The following is a 23,551-nucleotide window of genomic DNA, read 5'->3' as shown; positions in this document are numbered from 1 at the left end:
AAGTAGACTTTACAAAGTGTTATGTATCCGCTAAATAATGTTAATTTTAAACCGATGTATTAATTTTGTGAGGCACAAGGACAATAGCATCGTATGGATTTTAGTTGCTGACTATTTTTTTAATATAAAGTGGGAGGTATTTCATATTGTGAGGGTGTTATCACATTAAATATTTGACTATTTTACAGTATTTATACAGAAGTAATAATAGGTCGTAAATTTAAAGCTTTTCCACTTTTTAAATCAAAGAATCACAGTGAGAAAAAAAAAGGCTCTGAAGCATCAGAAACATTTATTTTACAACAATACATCAGATATTTCATTTACCCATATGTCTGCCTGACAGACACAAACATCATCAGTCCATGCTAAAAACAGAAAAACCTCTACGTCTCTATGTTGTGTGCCACTGCGAGTATATACAGCAGGTCAGCCATTTTGACACTTTGTCAAAACGGTTCACTTCTAAAATTCTATACATCCCCTTTCACATACTGGCTAGGAGTTAATCAATTATTAAAAAGATAAGAAAAATAAAATAAATAAAATAATGCTTCAATATTATTATCATCTGGTCGCTATATTCACACTTACGCCAGTTCTTATTATTTACGTCGCTGATTTAGGTTGAATAATGGAAGTGTCTGGACTCCAGGTTTGATGTGTTTCAGGCTTCACTCAGACACCGTCGCATGTTTGGTCAAATCGAGGAGAAGGAAATTCAGGATTTGGGTTCGACAGTGCAGCGTTTCAATAATCACGACAAAAAGCACAAAACTAATCAAGTAGAGAGATATTTGGTTAAAACAGAGGATATGCTGGTTTCACAAAAATCAAAACGTCTTTGAAAGCAGACAGGACGATTTATTGGGAAAGACGTCTACAACCCCGTTTCCGAAAAAAAAGTTGGGAAACGTAAATAAAAAACAATGTGATGATTTTCAAATATTTAATTCAAAAGAGACCAAAGACAACATATCAAAAGGATGCAGGTTTTTGAACTGTGCGCTGATAACAAGCTGGGTGGTCCCTCTCCTCTTTAACCCAGAGGACGCAGCGTCCATGATTACTAAAATTTTAAATCTTGATTTGTCAGAACACAGGACAGTTTCCCACTTCACCAAAGTCCATCTTAAATTTTCTTGGGAGGTGTTTCTGGATCGTGTTTATATCTGGTTTATTGTTTGTATTGTAAACTTTTAACCTGCATTTGTGGACGCAGCAATGAACTGTGTTCACAGATGATGGTTTTCAGAAGTGTTCCTGAGCCCATGCAGCGATTTCCACAACAAAATCGTGGCTGTTTTGAATGCAGTGCTGCCTGAGGGCTCAAAGTTCACCATCATCCCATCTTGGCTTACAAAATGAGTCCATATTTTTCATGAAATAACATTTCTCAGTTTCTACATTTGGTATGTTTTTTTTTTCTGTTTCTGTTCTGTTTAAATTTTACACAAAGTCCAAAAAAAATATTTGGAAACAGAGTTGTAATAATTTGATTTAGCTCCATTTTTTTCCCATCTTGGGGCCTCAAACGGGTCTTAAATGATATTTTATGAACCTGCAAATTCCCTGAAATGTTGCGCAAACGCAAAATGTGATTTGAAGTCCAGGAGTGGAGGACGACCGTGGAAGAGACTCAACTGGCTCTTATTGCTCTCATGATATGCAGAAATACATGAGCTTGTATTTGATTGAGCAATACAAATATAGTGAATAAATGAGCCCGTTTGGTTCAGTGTAGGTTTTTTTTTGTCTTTCTTTTTTACAAAAATTTAACTATTGACACAAACGACCACAATGTTCCTGTATTTTCCTACTGGACTGCTACTCGTGTGACAAATAAAGAACTAAAAAAAAAAAAAAAAAAAAATAGATTTCCTGGGAAAAACTAGTCTGATTGTTGTAAACTGCTCTTTGTTTGCTGTGATGAAGTTTTTACTCTACAAAACTGCTGCCACATGAACAAATAAGACTTTGGATATCAATATCCTCCCTTCATTTACAACATAAATAAGAAAAACAAAGAAAAAGCAAATCTAGAGACGGATAGAGGGGGAAAAAAAACAACCAAGAAATACAGTGAAATCTAAACGTAGACTTTACACAACATGTACATCATTTTTACCTTCTCACAAAACAAACTGAAGACTAAAAACAAAAGAAATAAATTAAAAAAATAAAAGGGGCTCAATCAGTGGAGGTGTATGCAGTAGTGTCATGGGTGACGGTGGGGGGTGGGGGGCACTCGTGTGGTCATGTGACGTCTACTGATGACACTGGACTCTGCTTTCAATGAAATCAACATTAAGGAAGAAGTAGTGCAGAGGAGGAAGAGGAGGGAAGAAGCTCGGAGGAGGAGGATCGCAGGAAATCAGAGGAGTGGCGTCGATTTAGAAACGCATCTTATTACTGTTATTACTGAAAAACTAATTTTCAGTAAAAGATACAATTAGCATTTAGCATGATTATTAGCCTGCGGTGGCAATCAGAAATAATGATCTCAGTTCAGTTTGATGTAAAAGAGACGATTCCTTACACTTTCATAAAGTTATTTTTCTTTTAAATTCTTAACAACAACGATAATACATAGTTTTTAAAAAGTTTTTTTTATTTGAAAACAAACTGCTGATAGATGTCAAAAAGGTTGACCAACATTTGACGGTGATTATCGACGCCAACAGACGGCGACGAAAAGCGTAAATTTGATTGTACGTCTTCAACGAAACGTGGAAAAGTACACGATATGGCTTCAAAGTATATCCTAAAGGTTTTAGATTTACACAACAAATAAAGCAAAACAAAACCCTCCCTCGACGTTTGGACTGAAGTCTTCCTCTGGACCGTGCTGCTGTCCGAGCTAACGAGCGGAAATCCAATTGTGTTCCTCAAAATAATGAAGAGAACGATTCGTCGCAAGCGATGAAAACATTCACGTTAAAGTTAGTTGCATATCTTTAGTGTTCTTCATGTGTTCGTCTGCGATCTCTTCGTTTCCAAACATTTAGTCTTCAGTTACCAAACCGACATGATGACACATTTTTTTTAAAGGTTTTCTTTATTTTTGCAGATTTTTTTTTCTTATATTTTGCTTTTTATAACAGTTCGTATTCAGTGAAGATCACTGACACCTCGCTGTCGCCCCCTGCTGGGACACCGCTGGCGTGTCCCTGTTTGAATCCCTGTCTGCACTCTTACAATAAAAGTTATTCTGAATAATAAGACAAACCTGAAGGGAACACGAGATCACTCACGTCTGGTTTCTTTTCTGATTATCGAGAGTTAAACGAATCGTTCACGTTTATTTTTCTCTCTTCGTCCTCCGGTGTTCTTCCTCCTTCTACCTCCACGTAAAATATAAAAATAATCAGTCTGAGCTGTGGAGATCAGTCAAACTGTCAGAGTGATGGTCAGTAGTATCTGCTGGTGTGTGTGTGTGTGTGTGTGTGTGTGTGTGTGAGTGTGTGTGTGTGTGTGTGTGTGTGTGTGTGTGTGTAGTATGAGGACTGAAGGTCACGGATGAACTGAAAAGAAGAACGTGTTGAAAGCGTGTGCAGCATAAGCATCAGTCCTGTGACTGTGGTAGAGCCAGTTGTTTGTGTGTGTGTGTGTGTGTGTGTGTGTGTGTGTGTGTGTGTGTGTGTGTGTGTGTGTGTGTGTGTGTGTGTGTTGTGTGTGTGTGTGTCTAGTATGCTTCGGTCTTGTAGGTGTGGTGGGCATCAGAGGTGAGCTGGGTGGTTTCTGTGGCTGAAGACGGCTGCATCACGATGGGTTCACTGCCATCTGGAGGAAAACACACACACACACAAACACACACACACACACACACACACACACACACACACACACACACACACACACAGATTAGAAACTGTGAAAACCACAACAAAAAAATAAATTGTGATGTTAACACAGATAATGTCTTTGTTTTGCATCATAAAAATCGTGTAATTCAAAATTAAGCACAGAATAGAATAGGATAGAATAGGATAGTATAGAATAGAATAGTATAGAATAGAATAGTATAGAATAGAATAGTATAGAATAGAATAGAATAGTATAGTATAGAATAGAATAGGATAGTATAGAATAGAATAGTATAGAATAGAATAGAATAGAATAGTATAGTATAGAATAGAATAGGATAGTATAGAATAGAATAGTATAGAATAGGATAGTATAGAATAGTATAGAATAGAATAGGATAGTATAGAATAGAATAGTATAGAATAGAATAGGATAGTATAGAATAGAATAGGATAGTATAGAATAGAATAGTATAGAATAGAATAGTAGGTATTGTGAAATTGAGTATCATTATGATGTTCTGCCTCTGTCTTGTGTTTCGTTCAGGAAGTCCCAACAGAAGAGGAAACACTTAGTTTCTACTGATAACCAGCATGTGAGGCATTTAGGGAACATAGGAAATTGTAGCGTCTGCTGACAGTCTGCATATGACCTGGTTCAGACCCTCTCCCTCGTGTGACTCCATAACTCGGATCTCTTGGAAGTAAAACGTGGTTCTGATTTATTTAGATTTTTTTGTGGAAGTACGGCAGCACCCCGTCCTCACCTCTCTCGTCAGCGGTCATCTGGGCCTCCAGGTCCTCGGGGGACACGTAGAACTCGGGCTCCTGGTCCATCGGCGGCCGCGGTTTACATTTACCGCAGCAGCAGTTACAGCAGCAGCACAGGCAGCAGCAGCAGTAGCAGCCCGTGGAGATGCAGCAGAACACGAACAGCGCCTGCGGGACCAAAAGGACTCTTCAGTCTCCGACACGTCACGCCGAAACTAAAGACACTCACATGAAGTGGTTTCTACTCTCCGACCCACCTTGGCCCACCAGCTGGACAGAACGAAGTAGGTGTTGACGTTCTCCTCTCCGAACTGCTCGGCCACGTAGAGCCCCAGCGAGCCGTATTTGTCGTAGATGTTCTTCTTGGTGGCGTCGGCCAGGATGGAGTGAGCGTTGTTGATTTCCTTGAACTTTTCGGACGCGTCCGGGTTGTCTGGGTTTTTATCCGGGTGAAACTTCAGCGCCAGTTTCCTGTAAAAAAATAAATAAATAAAAGATTGAAGGACTCGGAAACAAACACATGATGAGTGATGATTCCAGGGAAAGTTGTGGTAGCAGGTTTCAGACGAAGATAAAAAGCAGACTTTCATTTGAGACTAATTATTCACCCTGGAATCGTCCACTGGAACTACAGACTCCTTCTCTGAAGGTTATTCACAGATAAAAGTTGTATTCAGACGCTTTTAAACATCATAAATATATATTATATTATATATATTTCTTCAGTGTTATTTGTTTTATTATAGCAGACCGAAATCTTTGGAAAAATAGTATAGAACAGAATAAAGTAGAATAGTATAGAATAGGATTAGTTAGTATAGAATGGAAAAGTTTATATCCTGATATTATCAATAAACTTATTATAGAGACACAAAGTTTCTCTGCAGCGGTGACGGGTGTTAAAAAAAACCACTAATAAAAATGTAATTAAATATTCATTATTGAAATATGGTCTGATCAGTCAATGTGAGTTCTTAAATGAACTTCTTTATATTTCAAAGAACAGGCTGCAGGTCTTTAGCTCCCTCTGGTGGCTTTTCAAAATAAAAGCATCCTTCCCACAGAGGGCCTTCCTCTCCGTTTGTTTTAGTCCTTTTTCTGTGTAAATTATTGACATCTACCTGTAACATTTCTTGATGTCCTCTGTCGTGGCGCTCTTGTCGACTCCGAGCACGGCGTACAGCGATTCTCCGGATGTGGAGAGAGTCCTCTGTCTCTGGTGATCCATGGCCTCGCTCGCTCGCTCTCTCTCTAAGTCTCTCTTGTTGTGTCTCTCGCTCTCTCGCACACTCACTCACTCACTCACTCACTCACCCGCTCACCTGTCAGGTAGAAAGAGAAACAAGGAACAGAGCTGATGATTATTCCCAGTTTAAACTCTTATGACTTTCCTTCTTGCACATATTCTCTCATTTACTGATAAAAACAAAACAAAAATGAATTTCAAGTAAATTTCACAAAATGCTTTTAAACAAAAAAAAAAATTACTTCTAGAAAATGAAATTAACATTAAACCCCACGGTGCCAATCTTTAGTTTTCATGCTGTTTAGAGGGGGAGAGCGAGACGCAGGTTACTTTCTGCAGCTACAATTTACAGACGTCCCCCAAACGCCTCACATGCCAGCGAGACTTTCACTTCGTGGCGTCTTTCTTCACTTTTACAGAAACTTGGGAGGATATAGGAAAGAAAACAGGGCTGGGTGTGTTTTCACTGAGAGGAAACTCAACAGCAAAACAAACAACTTCACTGAGCAGGATTTCATGAAAAACTTGGCGCTGATATTTGAGGAAATACCGTCAGGAAGTAATTATTGAGATGCTCATTAAAAGCTTTTGTTCTACTGAATAAAAAGACCAGATGGGAACCAGCTCCTCTACTAATGTGGTGTTTGTTTGGTTTAAGGGTCGACGAACAGAGCGGCCGGATGTATAAAACACAGATTTACCGTCCGTGTCCCGAAGGAAGCTTCCAGTAAGACGAACATCTCTGAGTCACCGGAAACGAGGACTACAACCAAAAATACTGCAGTTCTGTACGTGCAAGCAGGAAGTAACGAAGACCTTCTCCGACATCATCAGGCATCAATGAACATATTCAAAAATAACTACTGCTTAAGAAAATATAAAGTCAATCCGTACACACGCATGAACAGTAAAGCTAAAATCTCAAACCTCCTCTGTCGAAAATATATATATATTTTTTAATTTAACAACTGGATACGAGACATTTAAGATCATTGAGGTATTCCTAGTATTTCCTATGTTTTGTCAATATTACTACAATTACCCTCTTCATCCACCTCTTGTTATTCTCTCTTAAAATATTCTCAACGTACGAGTTGGAACCGATGTTGTGCATTTGTGCTAAATGTGGTACGAGGCTGATTAAACTGTTGTGAGAGTGTTTGGGATCCGAGCAGACTTAGAGAAGCTGCTGCAGGTCAGAGCGGCCGAGGCAGCGTGGAAAACCACCACCTGCCGCCGGTCTACGTACAGCCGGGCTTCAACGCGAAGCCCCGGACAACAATACGCTTCCAAAACCAACACACCCATTGGCAGCCGTCCAATAAACCCACTTCAGGGAGGAACCGAGTTATCTTGATGTACAATCCTGGAGGAAATCCACTTCCTGACATGTGAATAGAGCAGTAACGGAGCTGGTTGTAACCCTGACAGATAGCAGGTGTACGGAGGTTAACAGGCTTACAGACCACACTAAGCCAATTCAGCCACAGACAGACAGTTTACATTAACAGGAAAATAAGCTGTATGCAGTCTTCACACACAAAAACAGAAAAGTGAACTTTACCCTTTGTAATAAATTACAATTTTAGTATGATTTGTGCTGCCAGTAGTAAGTAAGTAATGCAGTGTGTTTGGGGCTTGATTTCAGTCGTGGTCCTTTAATTGCAGTTTTTTCTTTTGTGTTTCTAACTGAATAAAAAAGAAAAATGCCCCTCAAAAAACCAACTAACTTTATTTACAGTTTCTGGTAAACTGTTACCGAGGTCTTAGAACTTAAAATACCTGTTAGTTGCAGTCCTATATATTAATATGTTCTGCAAGGTAAATGGCAAAAAAATAAACCCTGTAGTCTTCTGAGAGGAATTTAACCAAGGTTGGTTAAATTCACGTTTTCCGTAAAGGAACTGTTGACTATCACATGAACATGGTATTGTTGTAGATTTTACGCTTGAACAGGCTTCAGGACACTTTCATATTTATTTCCTGCAGTAATGTAATGATTAAATGTACGATTATAATTCAACAGACATTTCAGGTGTCAGAAATTTCAATGTGGCATCACGGACAGGACCCCAAAAAATACCGCTATCTTGGTATCATTTATTTTTAGGCTTTCAGTGTAATTTTTTACCATTATTTTTACAGAGGTTATTTATTGTTGTGTTTCTTTATTGTTATTTATTTTAATTAGGGAAGCCTTTCAGTACTTTTTGCCATGTGTTGTTGTGTTTGAATATTGTCACTGCTGTTTTTAAAAGTTTGTCAAGATGGATGCCTCTTTTTTCTCTCTTTTTTTTTAATTACAGCAGACCAATTCTACCTACGGGTACAAATGAAGTAACCTGAAGCGGACCTGTGATTGTGGCTTTATGTGAGAGATTAGAAAAAAACAATAACAATATAATTCAACAACCTTTTTCAAGAAAAAATATAAACAAAAAAAATAAATGTAATTTTTTTAAGTCCCCCTTAAATGTAGTTTTTGTTGATGTGACTCTAATATACGCTATTTTTTTTATTTATTTTTTTAGCCGTTGCTGTTTGTCTAAATCATTATGAAGAAATATTTGACATTTCAGTTGTGTAATTTGTTGACCTTTTTTTTTTTTTTTTAATCAGAGAACAGTATGTCTCTGATAAGATCACTTGCACTGTTACAATGTCAGCTCTTTCACTTGCTGAAAAGAGGAAGTGAATGGGGGAGGTTAACTTCAGCAGATTGCCACGGGCTCGTCATCTAGACATAAACAGATAATCTTAAAGAGTATGAGGGGAAAAAAGGCACAATCTGGATTAAGATTAAGAGTATGCAGAGACACAGTCGCCATATAAACCAGACCACCGTACATGAAACGCTACAGGTAGACATTTACCTAGAGTACGTAGTGGAATTATAAAGATGCCAAAAATTTGTTTTAATTAAGTAAAAATCCCTAAAAGGGCCTCCATGGCACCAGATGGTCACTATTACCATGGCAACCCTGCATTGCCTTAGACAACGACATGCCTGACAAAACATTGATTTAACACCTCCCTAAATCCCACCCACAACGGCGCCTGGGATTAACCAGTCGCAGCACAGAATCACCCCCACCTGACCGGGATGAACCAATGCGAGAGCTCCAGGGATTATGTCTTTAAGTGTGTGTGACACTTTGTGTGTGTGTGTGTGTGACACTTTATGTGTGCTTTCACACCCGAGTCTCACATTTATTCTGTTTGCTGAACTTCATCCATCTGAGGACTTTCACTGAGCTCAGCTTCGCCCTATTTCACATATATCTGAAATATACACGTTTTTTCCCCATGTGGTCAGTTATCAATATTATTTTATTTTCTTTATTTACTGATTTAAGTCTGGTATATAAAACATTAGATAGGTGAAAAATTCCCAACACAATTTAATTAATGTCAATAAAAGTTCTCTTTTTGACCAACAGCCCCAAAAAAACCTGAGATAGCCAATATGTGTATACAATTCTTAGCATTTTAGATGTTCAGATTCTTATCCATCGCACAAGAACCACCAGAAAGGCATCCGATTGATCCCAAATTCATCCTACTGCACATAAAAATGAGCCAAACGTGAGGCCGGCTTCACGGAGAGCTTTCTGTAGTGACCAGAAGAAGCAGATGGTACGAAGCACACCGAGCACTGATCTCACCACCACCCGGGAGTCAGGGTGGGATTACAGGAGGACGCAAATTCTCCAACACTCTTCAAAAAAACTACCTGCAAACACAAAAAATAAAATCTAAATGCAAAATGTGTTCCCAACAAATACTGAATGGATTTAGGCTTCTTTTTTTTTTTTTAAGGTATTCACTTTTTAAAACATCCTCACTGGACTTGTAGCACGTAAAACACAAATCAAAACCAATAAAGGTTCCTGAAACTTTAAGAGGTCATCCAATGGCTTTTCAAGGAGAGAATATATACACAATTCAAAAATTTGAAAAGATGTAAAAAAAATATATATTTAAGATTTAAAAACATGATCAATGTGTAATAGAAGAAATTTAACAATAAATTCTGATTTGATTTGTTTGAAGAGTTCAGTCGAGCATACGATAATTTAAACGGAGCTAAAAGGAAATAAAAATGTTTGATTTAAAGAGGAAGTACAATTGTTATATAATACTGTCAAGACATGACGAAGACATAACGAAGACATGACGGCACTCAAGCATCACTTCAAACTAGTTCTGCAAGACGTTAACGTCGTCTCCATAACAAACTCGTCCACGGAGACGCTCGGCGTGTTGATGAGCAGAAATCATCTCACCAGTTCAGGAACATGAAAACAGCAGAAAAGAACTGAATGACAGCTGCGAATGATGTAAAAACACATCTTCCTTATTATGCAATCGTGAGCTTGTATTAAGCAACTCCAGGTTGTTTTTTTGGACTGAGAGGAGGAAGTAAAACATGGATGTTTGAAGGTTTTGGAAAAGTTGAGGCAACAACACTTTATTCACTTCAGCAAAGAAGTTTGGTGCAAAACAAACTAAAACAAATGAAGGTTTATTCACATTTAAATGTCCGTCAGGTTTCACATTAATCTGTTATCAGATAATCAGGAGACAAGACACGCGATACCAAAACACGAAACTCCACGAGTTGATATAACATTCTTCACGCATGAATTGAAGATTTAAAACAGAGGCAGCTTCCCACAACATGCAGTCTGCTTCAGTTAAACTCAGAGCAGCTGATTGAGAGACGACGGGAGTTTTCAGTCTTGCTTAAGACATGAAAAGAGAAAACTGAAGACCATGTGATTCATCAACTGACAATTTACATAAACAAGAGTCATTGTTTATTTCACCACCGTCGTATTTGGAGAAGTCACAACTCAACTTTTGTGTGAGCACTTATTAAAAAAAAAAGAGGTTCAATCTAAAGTATTTTTAATATAAATATACAGTACTTTGATGACACACACACACACACAGTAAACTGCAGCTACAAAAATTACAAGAAAAGCAAAGATATTTTTGTCGCTGATGAATTTAATGTGGTTAAAGTTTGATGTTACTTCCTGTTGACAGGAAATAATCACAATGTCAAAATCTTGTACAGATAACTGACGTGATGGATGTTTATATGTCTGGCTCATAATGAAAAGACGAGAGAAGTTAAAAAATAAAGTCTCTGCGTTCATGTCATGAAGTGTTACGTGAGAACGAGATCTTTCGGACGCTGCACGCTGATTACTTTAAAAGCTTCCAGGTCAAATAAATTTTAAAAAATAAATTAGCTGTCAAACTCGACACACAAACACGGACAAACAGGCGAATACTGTAAAAATGAATGAGTCAGCTAACCAAATATTTTATCAACATAATGTCCACTCGTACTGCTGTGTACACGGTACTTCAGGAAAACAAACAAAACCTGCCGAATCCCATTCCTGGTGAGATCAGTGTGTGTGTGTGTGTGTGTGTGTGTGTGTGTGTGTGTGTGTGTGTGTGTGTGTGTGTGTGTGTGTGTGTGTGTGTGTGTGTGTCCTGACTTCCTGTCTGGTATTTAACCAGGTGATCCTTCCCTGGATAAACAGATTTATTCAGCAACGCCCAGATACACTCAACACTCTCTGATATAACCTTGTTGTTGTTTTTTTTTTTTTTAAAGGAGTGATAAGTAAAATATTCAGTTTGAATTTTTTATTAATTAATCTAAAATATCAACAGGATGTGAGACAACAACAGTTTGGATATTTATTTCATGGGCGTCTCATTATTGTGTCACAAAGTAGTCCTGTTCTGTAATACCACCCCGCACCTCAAGAGGCGATGGTGAGTTACTGTAGCGTCCAGTCTGCTATTATAATAAACTTCTAATAAATTCCAATAAAGCACTGGTACCAAAAAAAATAAAAAGTGGAAGCTTTTAGTCTGAAGCACTCTGCTGGTTTCGAGCCGTCTCGTGTTCACGTAGTTTTTGTGAAGTTAAATCTTCTGGTCAACAACTGTTAGCTGCTAGCTGTTAGCGAATTAGTTCAGCTGTTATCGGTCAGTGGGGCGTTTAAATATAAAGATTTATTCACTGAGGGAACGAAAACCGGCAACTTACGGACGCAGTTCATACAAACAAATAATATAACAAATATTAATAGTTGCAATACTTCAGTCAATCGATTATTGTTTAAATAAATCTAAAACTTGACTTTATTGTTTTTATACTTGAGAAGCAGTCAAACGTGACAATGTTAGAAAAGCAACATCTTGCAGAGCGAACAAACAAACTAACACAACGACCAGATTAAATGTCCATTTTCTGCAGTTTGACTTCCACAGCAGTTTCTCAGCGTCTCCACCGACACAACTTCATTTATTCCCAACGTGTTTCCCTGATTGCTGCTCGGATCATTAGATCACAAACCTCCAACACGAAACTGCTTTTCAGTTACTGCAGTGACACTCAATCACATCTAGAAATGTACGTATTATTCTTATTATTCTGTCATCAGTTTCTGTTCTTTAAAAGTGTTAGAAGGAGGAAAGATCAGTTTGAACACGCAAAACCAAAGCAGAAACGATTAAACAGGAAATAGAGTGATAATCAACTAATGAGGGCTGCAATTCATTATTTAGTTATCATGCATTATATTTATAAAATATCTATTAATATTTCAGTCTCTTAGCTTCTATTAAAATCTCCTAAAGCCCAAAAAAGGTGTCAATTAAACATGATGAACTTGTATAAGCCTTTTGATAGTTTAATAATACACCTAAAGAGGAAAAGGGACATTTATTGGCTTCAGTATTTGGCTATGCAACTAAATGTATGATAGTACCAACATCCGATATTCTGGTGGTTGAATATTAGAAATGAACCTCGAGATGAAACAGAAGAAGAAAGATGATGTCATTAAAAGACAAACGGCGAGAAAACGATGTCGAAACAAAGACGGAAATACGACATTTATTTAGTTTCATCCCGACAAATAAATTTAAATGATTTATGAAAATTATTGCTCAAATAACCCGATCAGGTGATGATGTAATAACTGTGACGTGGAAAAGCAGTGAGTTTGAAAAATAACCGCAATGATTAATAAATTAAAATACTTTCTATTCATAAACTAACTGACTAATCACTTAATTGTTTCAGTAATTTTTTTTAATGACAAAAACAATATTCCAGCTTCTTTCTTTTCCTTTAATAATATGATGATAAATTGAATGTCTTTATGATGCAGTGTTGGAAGGACAAAACAAGCAATTTAAAAGGACTCAAGAAAACTACTATACTGGATGTTTTTCTAATTATTAATGGACATTTTTTGCCAACTTAATCAATCGATTATGAAATATTAGGTCAGTAATAATGAAAATAACGACAATAATGGTTATTAACAGCCCTGTTTTCACCCGTTTATTATGATTGTCGGTGTTCCCGTCATCGTTTGTTCTTTTCAATGTTTAAATGATAAAATATTACTTAAATAATACAGAAATCAAACTGGGGTTTGTCACTGTGGCTCGACACTTTAACATAAACACTAAGTAAGATGCATACTTGACAGCTGAGGATGAGGATGATGAAGATGCACCGATTGTGTCATTTTCAAACATCTTCACTGAAGCTCTTTCTCACGTCTCCTCCATCCCCGTCGTTGTCATCACACCCTCTGCTCCTCGCTTCCTGCTCTACATATTCATCATCACCTCCTCATCAACGCGCCTCCTCCCTCCTCTCCCTCCTCTCCCTCCTCCTCTCGCCACATTTATACCCCTCTTCATGTCTCAACTCTGCCACTTCGGTTCCTCCTGTTTTCCCGTTTCCAGCCCTGTTCAGGTGGTATTTACGTCATCTTTTGACCATTACTTATTATTAATTGCTGCATTACATGACACATTTTACAAACTGGCACATTCCTTATATAAAAAGCTCATTTGATATATTAAAAGAATATGAAAGAAATGCTCACCATGCAGGTCACACAAACATCCTTCTCTGATCATTTGACTTCAAATTGTTTCAGCAAACACCAGACTGAGTCATTTATTGAGCCACAGCCCTCCTGTCAGCTGTTCACAGAGACGACGTCACAATAAGGACCATTAAAAGAGAACCGGGAGAGAGGAAGGAGGGACGAGATCCACATCATCAGAATAAGACCATACGAAAGCATTTAATAACTGAACGATCCACCAGTTTCTATTCTTGAAATGAAAAGATGGAAGATGCAGAAACTTAAAACAACCCAATTTGTAATGTATTAATGATAATAATATAATAATAATAATATGGCAACTCACTTCACCTTCGGTAATAATAATAAAATGTGAATTAGGCTTTATGTAGAAAAAGCTAAAAGTCAGTCCGTGATTCTTAATTGTGTGTGTGTGTCTCCCTACTCATTCATTTAGATCAGATTACACACACACACACACACACACACACACACACACACACACACACACACACACACACACAGCCCCTACAATCAATAGATGGCCTCGATGCTACGAATAACAGTAAACACAGCTGTCCCAGCAGGAGGCCGACTGATGCTGCTGCATGTTGTTCATTACGGGTTAACAAAGAGACAGCAGGAAGAAAAAAAAAACCACCCAGCATGCATCACTTCCTTATTTCGGCGATAACATCATTAACATGGAGCTAGGAAACGGTTTTAAGATGTAGTTCAGTGATTGCTGAGCTTATCGGAGCTTCTGCAGGCGAGATAAGAGATGTTGATTTCCTGTGCTACAGTCCACCAAAATAAAAGCTGCTAAAAAATAAAAACCTGTTTTAAAATGACATCATCATTGAAAACATTGCTAACACAGCTATTTATGATGATGTTTATAACAGCGAGCGATCTAAAAAAAACCTCTCCACTGAACTACCTGCATATAAACTACACTCACAGCACTGGTGCCGCAAAGCAGTAATAAATACACAATTACATAATCATTTTCATTATCTGGTAGTTACGTGATTATTTGATCAAAGCACAAAAAAAAGTTAATTATTAATTACAGAAGAGAATCAACAGATTAATAGGAATGAAAAAGGTGATGTTTGGCTTTTGTGCTTTAAAAATAAACTGATAAATAAATGATTAATCAAGTTCTAACTTCTATTTGCTGTTCCAGTGAAGAAGAGTGTTTTTGATTTAATCTGGATGAAACTGGAAATAATTGCGTCTTCAACATAATTAACAAGTTTTCTGTGAAACTCTCACATCACATCTTCTCTGGTTTAACGCCGCCAGATAATTTCACAACAGTTTTATTTCATCCAGAAACGTTGCAGAGCTGCAGGTGAATATTTAACATCCTCATGTGACTTGAGATCACGGGACTGTTGCACCGTCCCGTCCTGACGACCGGACTGGTGACCCGCGGCGCTCCGTGGGGGAAGTGGCTTAGAAGAGCGACCTCAACCTTTTAGTCCGACAACCACAAAATACATTACATATTAATGAAGTCACTGGCTTACTATGAATGATGAGAAACAGGACTCTGTCAAATGTTTATCCACTTCCTGTTTATCTTTAGGAAAACGACCCACTTTTAACAAACTCATTCAAATGAAATAAAACTGCTGCATGTACGTGAGTTACCTCGTGATTAATTGCCATAAATTAATCCTTTAGTCTATAAAATGTCAAAAAAAAAAAGAAGGTGACCAATGCTTTAATCTGTTCAATTAAAATTCATAAATATGTAATTTACAAAAGGTTTTAAGTGGGGAAAAAAAGCAGTAAATCTTGTTTGACCTCTCTGCCTGATAAGTGCTTATTTCTTTAAAAATCAATCGATTAAATAATTTATCAACAGCTGATGACAAACTTATACTGCTGATTTTCTAACAGACTTTCACTTCCTCAAGCCGAGTGTGGCATCACTGGAATAAAACAAAACAAAAAATAAATCCCATTAAAATGCAACTGATTTCTGCATACATCACTACACCAGAAAAATACACTGCGGGTCTGTTTAAATGAGTTGTAAAATTAGCATCGATCAGACATAAATCAAGCGGCGTCTCTACAAAAAAACCTGTGACTCTGATGTCAGCAGCTGAATACGAACGCCGTGCGAGGATAGAAATATCAGTACCGAATACCAGAGAGCCGAGGAATCCCAGCTGGGGGATAATTTTAGGTTTTCAAGTGTCAGCCACTCGGAGAGGAAAACTGTCACCGCAGCTGAAAGACCTTAAGAAGTCAGTTTGGAAGAGGAGGGAACATAATCGACACGAATCCATCAGGAAATCAAATAAGAGAAAGAGAACACAAACAAAACACATTACACTCCCACATTATCCACATTTTATAACTACATTTAATAATCGACCTCTCTAAATCTACAAAGGCTCCTAAAAACCAACACAAAGCAACGAAATCATTTAGAGCAACGATCTCGAAGCGCTTATTAGCAACAAGTAGTAATTGTAGACGTGTTTTTTTGATATGACTTCACTTCTGTGTGACATCACTCAAATGGCAATCGCTGCTTTCATAACAGTTCGAGGAAGAAAAACAAAAAAGCCACACAGGTGAGGTGAAGAGCGATCGGTTGCGTTGGCTCCGCCCACATTCTCCGATGGAAAACGCGTCATTAAGTACGACCGGCTGGTTCACTTCAGACGACCACTGAATGAAAACCTTTGGGATCATTACTGTAATCGAATTGTCTCCCGACAAAGAATTTCATGAGTTTTGATAAAATGAAGAACATTATTGGGAGATTATTCGATAATGAAAACAACCATTACTTTAAGCCCTAATTTTGACAGGTGACAAATTGTTTGAGTGATTTTCTGTTCTCCTGTTTCAAATGAAAAATTCTACAAAACATTTGAGGACATCAGCGCGAGCCATTATAAAGAAAAAACAAAGTGCGTGCGAAATCCCGAGTCTTGAAAAAGGACACGTGTTGCGACAAGAATTAAAAACAGAATATCGGCACTCGCAAATCATCAAACTACTTAATTGTGGGGAAAAACCCGAATGCGTTTGAGCTTTGAACTGCAATTAAACTGATCAAATACTCGAAGAAAACGATCTGCAGATGCTGGAAGTCACGAGGAGCTGCAGGCCTTCTTCTAACCAGAGAACTGAACCACAGCTTCTCCTGTAAAGTGCAGCGCCGCCATAATCTCCCCCGTGACCTACTACTGCTCCGTTATCTAGGTGTCACCTGATTTGATGTGACTGGCCTTTCACGTGACTCACTGATGACCACTCGTACACCAGATCTCATACCGATGACATCATCCACCACGGAGACCAGCTGACTCACGCAAAATAAAATACAATGTGGGTCAAATGTTTCCCGAACGTGGAAAAAGAGAACAAAACTTTCAGCCTTTGAAGATGCTGATGAGATTTCAACGATTATATGATAGATTATGAATTAAATGTAATATAAACCGATGATAACTAGTCGTGCTTGTGTTTCCTGTCTGCCAGTGAGGATGGAGATGTCCCTGGTAATGCATGCGCTGAATGGACCGGACAAAGATGGTGAAATTGTGTATTTCAGTAGTTGCACCACGACAGTTATATATATATTTCTCCTCGTATTATCAACACTAAGTGTTTTCTTAAGTAATTAGCTTCAACAATTATGTTTACCCAGGACGAACCGCAGCTACCAGGACATCAGTAAGTTATGCAGCTGACGCTACGGATGGATCCGAGCATGAATTAATCACAAAGACATTTTCAGCAAACTATTTCAGGAATGTGTGCAAATCATATTCTACGTGGTTGTTTACAGTAATATAAATTGTGCTAATTTAGGTATTTAAATGTCCACAAACTACTAAGATAGAGCAAGAAAGGTTCTTCACGTTAGATTTAAAAGCTGTGCTGGTCGCTGCAACCAAACACAGACCGAAAAAACCCAGTTCAGTTTCAGTGTTTTATATTCGACTTTCTGTCTTTACCGAGTTACATTAACTGCATCAATCCACACACACATAAAATACTGGAAGTAAATAAGGCTGGATAAATGACAAACTATGCTTTTTTAAAAACTGATTATTGACCAAGACCAAGCAGGTACAGAAATAAACAACAACAACAACAACAACAACCAGCAAGAAGGAAAATACTGCATCTCGTAAAAAGTAAAGAAGTGACGACCAGGACTGGACATCCTGCATCAGAACGCTTTTGTGAGTTATAATATTTAATATTTAATATAATATTTATAAGTTTCTAACAGCACTTCATCCGTTTCCAGTTCAGAACAGAATCGATGTGATTTAAGTTGTTTAACATGCAAACACCCTGGTAGTTTAACATGCAAACACCCTGGTAGTTTAACATGTAAACACCCTGGTAGTTTAACATGCAAACACCCTGGTAGTTTAACATGTAAACACCCTGGTAGTTTAACATGCAAACACCCTGGTAGTTTAACATGTAAACACCCTGGTAGTTTAACATGCAAACACCCTGGTAGTTTAACATGCAAACACCCTGGTAGTTTAACATGTAAACACCCTGGTAGTTTAACATGTAAACACCCTGGTAGTTTAACATGCAAACACCCTGGTAGTTTAACATGCAAACACCCTGGTAGTTTAACATGCAAACACCCTGGTAGTTTAACATGCAAACACCCTGGTAGTTTAACATGTAAACACCCTGGTAGTTTAACATGTAAACACCCTGGTAGTTTAACATGTAAACACCCTGGTAGTTTAACATGCAAACACCCTGGTAGTTTAACATGCAAACACCCTGGTAGTTTAACATGTAAACACCCTGGTAGTTTAACATGTAAACACCCTGGTAGTTTAACATGCAAACACCCTGGTAGTTTAACATGCAAACACCCTGGTAGTTTAACATGTAAACACCCTGGTAGTTTAACATGCAAACACCCTGGTAGTTTAACATGCAAACACCCTGGTAGTTTAACATGTAAACACCCTGGTAGTTTAACATGTAAACACCCTGGTAGTTTAACATGTAAACACCCTGGTAGTTTAACATGCTCCAGCTGATCTGACATCAAACACATCCGGATTCATCCTGTTGTTGTTGTTGTTGTTGTTGTTGTTGTTTATCTGCTCCAGACTCGGTCCCGTCCAGAGGACCAATAACCGAGACGCCTCCTCGGGACCGAGTCCAGCCGCCGCCGGGCCTCTCGGAACTTCCTCCGGAGCTCTTCGGTTCGCAACCGGCAGCCGAACCAGAGCTGCCCGGCCGGCTCGGGAAGTCTTCCCGGGGTGGAGCGGATAATCTCCGGGGTGGAGCGGATAATCTCCGGCGTCAAAGCACCGCAGCCAGCCTCCATGTTGGCGGGCCGGACCGCAGCTAGCCTGCTAGCACGTAGCTCGCTAACTAATCCAAGGGCAGCAGAGCTAACGTTAGCCCCGCTGGCTAACGACGGCGTTTCTCACCTTTTCGTAGAACCGGGTCGTGTCGGCTTCTTCTCTCGTGTCGTTTCAAGCGAAGCCCACCTCGACTTCTGGACCACTCATCCCAGGTGCACGTTGGCTTTCCGCCGCTAAACCATGAAGCAGCCGGTCGTTCAGCCAGCGAGCTAACGGCTGCACCGGGAGGAGGCAGCTGTCAATCCGAGCAGGGCGGAGCGAAAGAAGAACCTCCCACTTCCGGCCGGGCGCGCGCTCCCGCGGACGGCGCGCGCTCTCGACACAACAGGAAGTCAACAGCGGCTCCGCGCAGAGAAGGAAAACGAGATTTAATTCTTCTGAAACAACTTCAGGTTCGTGAAACAGACTTTTAGTTTTGTACATTTATATTTTATAATAATCTTCTCGAACCACTTTCTTCATGTTTGACTGTTAGTTCAAACTTTCTGAAAGACTTTAGCGCGATAAAGAAAGTAAGACTTTAGCCGTGTGCTAACGTTAGCGTTAGCATGACGCAGCCCCGTGAAGCTAACTGGAGCTAACCGGCTAGCCGCTACTTTTGTTAGCTCCGCTTTGAAAAGTCTTCGTAACACAAAACTAAACAGCATCACAGTCGTTGAAACCTTCGGGGCAGACCACAGCAGCACGGTGACGGCCACCGGCCGCACGAAGAGAGTCAATACGACACGAAATACATCATTTAATCCGTTAGCCTCGCGCAGCTAGCCTCCAGCTGTTTAGAAAAAGTGAGTTGGGATTTCTGAAAGTAATTTTTAAACTATTTTTTTTTATCCCGGTTAAGCAACACGTTTCTCAGCAGTAATGTTTTAAAACATTGAAGCGACGTTATGAACGAAATGAGTTTCTACAAACTGAAAGATCAAAGACACGTGATGAGATTTATAAACGTTCACATGTAATTAAGGTTTTATATTAAAACCATCTGGACATTAAAGTAAAGCAACTAGAACAGAAGTTAATTATAATAGTGCATGTGTCCACAAATGTAAAATATAAATGTTTGGTTGCAGCCCTCCCAGTGTTGTCCTGTCTGATGTCTTAGTTATTATTAAATTAGTTGTTTATTTAAATGTGTGTGATGTCTGTTCCTTTAAAGCTGACGTGGTTCTCTATTTCCCATCAGTGTTTTTGGCCGACCACCACCACCAGAGATCTCAGGATGTCGTCGGGCGCTCTCTTCCCCAGCTTGGTCAGCGGCTCCAGAGGAAGCTCCAGCAAGTACCTGGTCGAGTTTCGGGCCGGCAAAATGACCCTGAAGGGGAGCACCGTGACACCGGACAAACGCAAGGGCACGGTGTACATCCAGCAGTCGGACGACTCCCTGATCCACTTCTGCTGGAAGGACAGGACCTCGGGCAACGTTGATGATGTGAGTGTTGCTAAAATAATAACTTCTTCTCTATTTGAGACATTTACAGTTTGCGAAAGCATAAACTTAAAGTAACGGTGATCTAATGGGAGGGAAACCTGTAAGTCTGACCTCGTCAGCGGTCGGTTTTGGGCCTCGGTTAAGGATTCCCGTATCTGAGCCGGATTTAAGTCCCAAATGAGGTTCTTGAATAAACTCAACAAATGAATCTACCAGAACTGGATTAGACTTGTTTCAGTGCAGAAACATTCAGCGAAGAGTTTTGACAGTTGACCTGTTCACACTTGGTTGAAATTCAGTTGCTGCTATATTCAGACATGCACATTCCTCAAATACCTCAAAGAAAAGGAGGGCAGAGGTAACACCAAAAGAAAAGACTTTCTTTTTCTTCTGTTTGTTCTGTATTTGCTTGTACGAGCAGTTTTCACAGAACCAGTGCCGACGCAATGAATCCTTCTTTCACTGGCCTTCCACGGTGTCCTCTATATCAGCGATGCCTCTACTTTGGTTTTCCCCGTTTTGGCTGATGGTGATGTGTTTTGTCAAAAGTAGAACCACCCTGTGTGCTTCCTCTTTCCCGTTTCCAGGACCTGATCATCTTCCCTGATGACTGTGAGTTCAAGCGAGTGAGCCAGTGTACCAGCGGACGCGTCTACGTGCTGAAGTTCAAGGCCGGATCCAAGAGGCTGTTCTTCTGGATGCAGGTCAGGAGAAAGATGCCGCTCATCAGTTTTTAAAAGGACAATAATAAATAAGACATCATTACAGTACATTCATGATGGCGGCCACACATAATAATTCAAATCTTTTTTTGACGGAGAGTTTCTGCTCACTTAACAGAAAAGCAATTTACATTTTGCACTTTCATTTACAGCAGGTATTTTTGTTGTTGTTGTGGTTTTTATGTTTTCTAATCTAACGTCACCACATAGAACAAACTGGCCCTTTTAGTTTCGTCTGACTAAAGCTTTGATTTCAAGGAATCCTTTTATGCCTCGTTTCTCATCAGGAGCCGAAGACGGACAAGGATGACGAGCACTGTCGGAAAGTGAACGAGTACCTGAACAACCCTCCCATTCCCGGAGCGGCGGGCAGCGGAGGGGGAAGCGGCCACGAGCTGTCTGCGCTCGGGGGAGAGGGAGGGCTGCAGAACCTGCTGGGAAACATGAGCCACAACCAGCTGATGCAGCTGATCGGACCGACGGGGCTGGGAGGACTGGGTGAGCAGCTCCGGATGTTGCTTCTCACGTCTATAAATCATCTCACACTTTTAAGAACGCGTAGCGCTTTTCTGTTAGCTGGGACGGCACTTTATGCACATTAAAAAAAAAATACAATAAAAAAAAAAGAAGCACTTTAAAAGATGTACGAGGCAATAAGTGTGGCTTTCTAAGACGTTACATCATCATCCTTTCTAAAAACAGAGATCAGTTTGGACCTCGTTTGATTTCTTTGTGTTTGTCTAAGGAGGCCTGGGAGCTCTAGCCGGACCAGGACTCGCCAACCTGCTGGGCAGCGGAGGACCGGCCACCAGCAGCTCCTCGTCCAGGTGAGAACGACCACGTCGCCTCCGTCAGTACACACCTGCGATCCAGATATCAGGATGATATAATAATCTCTTTTACCTGTTACTTCCGCCTCCTTCCCAGCTCTCGTAGCCAATCAGCAGCAGCCACTCCCTCCTCGGGCGGAGCCACCAGACTGAGCTCCTCTCAGGCCCCCACCACCCCCGCGGCCCCGGCTGCCTCCACTCCCTCCTCCACCGGTGTTGCTCCGTCCACACCAGGTACGTGAAGAAAAGCACGCCGAGTGTAATGAAACATTTCTGCAGTTTTCTGTCAAATACGAGGCAGCATGAAACAAAACATGGCTGCAGCTGTGATCTCTTATCATTTATTAATTAATGTAGATTATTTGCTCCATTTTACTGATTTATCATTTGTTTAACAAAGAAAAGCAGCAAATTCTTACAATGACAGAGTCTGAAATCAGATGAACTCCGTGGAGTTTGGGACCCGTCAAACCGTCACGTGTGATGAAAAACAAGTTTAGCATCTAAAGCCTGAAATGTTTGACCTTTACTGTATGATTAAAACCTTTTACTTCAATTGAGGTAAATAATCTAAATAATATCAGACTCGTTTCTTTTAATGTCAGATTTACTGTCTTTGGTGCTTTTTCTGTCTTAACAACTAAAGTAACGTTTCACTTTACATGGAAAGAAAACGACACCTCGTGGGGCTTTCAGTGAAGAATAGAAAAGTGTTTTCAATAACTGGTTTACATGGTCTCACCTGCAGCCGCGGCTCCGACCCCGGCGGTCCCGGCCTCCGCCGGCAGCCCCTCCCCCCACCAGCCCATCCAGCTGAGCGACCTCCAGAGCATCCTCGCCACCATGAACGTCCCGGCTACTCAGGGATCCGGAGGTGAGCGACGGAGCAGAGAAAAGAGAGTGAATACCGGGAGTGCCGGCGTAAACAGAACTACTGACAGCCTTCCTCTCCTTACCTGCAGTGGACCTGGCGACCGTCTGCACCCCCGAGATGATGGCGCCCATCCTGAGTAACGCCGAGGTCCAGCAGAGGCTCCTCCCCTTCCTCCCCAGCGGAGAGAGTTTACCGCAGAGTGCCGAGGAGATCCAGAACACCCTGAACTCACCTCAGTTCCAGCAGGTACCAGGAAGTCATTCACACTTCATGAACTGTTGGGAAAGGTCAATATAACTCAACAGATGTGAGGACACGTTGTCTTTTTATTGAGAAACAGTGAGACGGAGGTTGTTGGAAACCTTCGTCTGGTGTTAACGGCTGCAGCTCGTTGTCAGACTGTCGCTGACTGTCGTCTCTCCCCTTCAGTCCATGAGTATGTTCAGCAGTGCCTTGGCCTCCGGGCAGCTCGGCCCGCTCATGAGTCAGTTCGGCCTGCCGGCAGAAGCCGTGGACGCCGCCAACCGAGGAGGTGAGACACACACACACACACACACA

At 40.1% G+C, this 23,551-nt stretch overlaps 2 protein-coding genes across 4 annotated transcripts in view; one reads left to right on the top strand and one right to left on the bottom strand.

The window, feature by feature from the left end:
- Positions 1-273: 273 nt before the first annotated feature.
- dnajc5ab (DnaJ (Hsp40) homolog, subfamily C, member 5ab) lies at positions 274-19,380 on the bottom strand. Of its 2 annotated transcripts, none has more exons than XM_069141742.1 (5): positions 19,205-19,380; positions 5,699-5,899; positions 4,835-5,048; positions 4,574-4,745; positions 274-3,783 (listed from the first exon to the last, which is right to left on the bottom strand). In XM_069141742.1, the coding sequence occupies exons 2-5, from the start codon at positions 5,803-5,805 to the stop codon at positions 3,686-3,688; spliced, it is 591 nt and encodes a 196-aa protein (XP_068997843.1). In that variant the 5' UTR covers positions 5,806-5,899; positions 19,205-19,380; the 3' UTR covers positions 274-3,685. The 2 variants fall into 2 exon arrangements, with proteins under 2 accessions (XP_068997843.1, XP_068997844.1); XM_069141743.1 differs by lacking the exon at positions 19,205-19,380 and adding an exon at positions 13,761-13,830.
- Positions 19,381-19,422: 42 nt separating this feature from the next.
- The window catches only part of adrm1 (ADRM1 26S proteasome ubiquitin receptor), a 5,195-nt gene continuing 1,066 nt past the window's right edge, over positions 19,423-23,551 (top strand). Inside the window, exons 1-9 of one of the 2 annotated variants that reach the window (XM_069141741.1) lie at positions 19,423-19,530; positions 20,322-20,567; positions 21,155-21,271; positions 21,577-21,787; positions 22,038-22,116; positions 22,217-22,353; positions 22,868-22,993; positions 23,082-23,239; positions 23,423-23,525. In XM_069141741.1, coding sequence (XP_068997842.1) covers positions 20,358-20,567; positions 21,155-21,271; positions 21,577-21,787; positions 22,038-22,116; positions 22,217-22,353; positions 22,868-22,993; positions 23,082-23,239; positions 23,423-23,525 — 1,141 coding nt within the window. In that variant the 5' untranslated portion in view covers positions 19,423-19,530; positions 20,322-20,357. Of the gene's footprint in view, positions 19,531-20,321; positions 20,568-21,154; positions 21,272-21,576; positions 21,788-22,034; positions 22,117-22,216; positions 22,354-22,867; positions 22,994-23,081; positions 23,240-23,422; positions 23,526-23,551 lie in introns of both variants that reach the window. The other variant, XM_069141740.1, reaches the window with a different exon arrangement.

The sequence above is a fragment of the Embiotoca jacksoni genome, unplaced genomic scaffold, assembly GCF_022577435.1.
Source record: "Embiotoca jacksoni isolate LCO1_2020_lvr unplaced genomic scaffold, fEmbJac1.0.p SCAF_90, whole genome shotgun sequence".
Lineage (NCBI taxonomy): Eukaryota > Metazoa > Chordata > Actinopteri > Embiotocidae > Embiotoca > Embiotoca jacksoni.
Note: the sequence above shows the minus strand (reverse complement) of the source record. Positions and strands in the feature narration are given on the sequence as shown.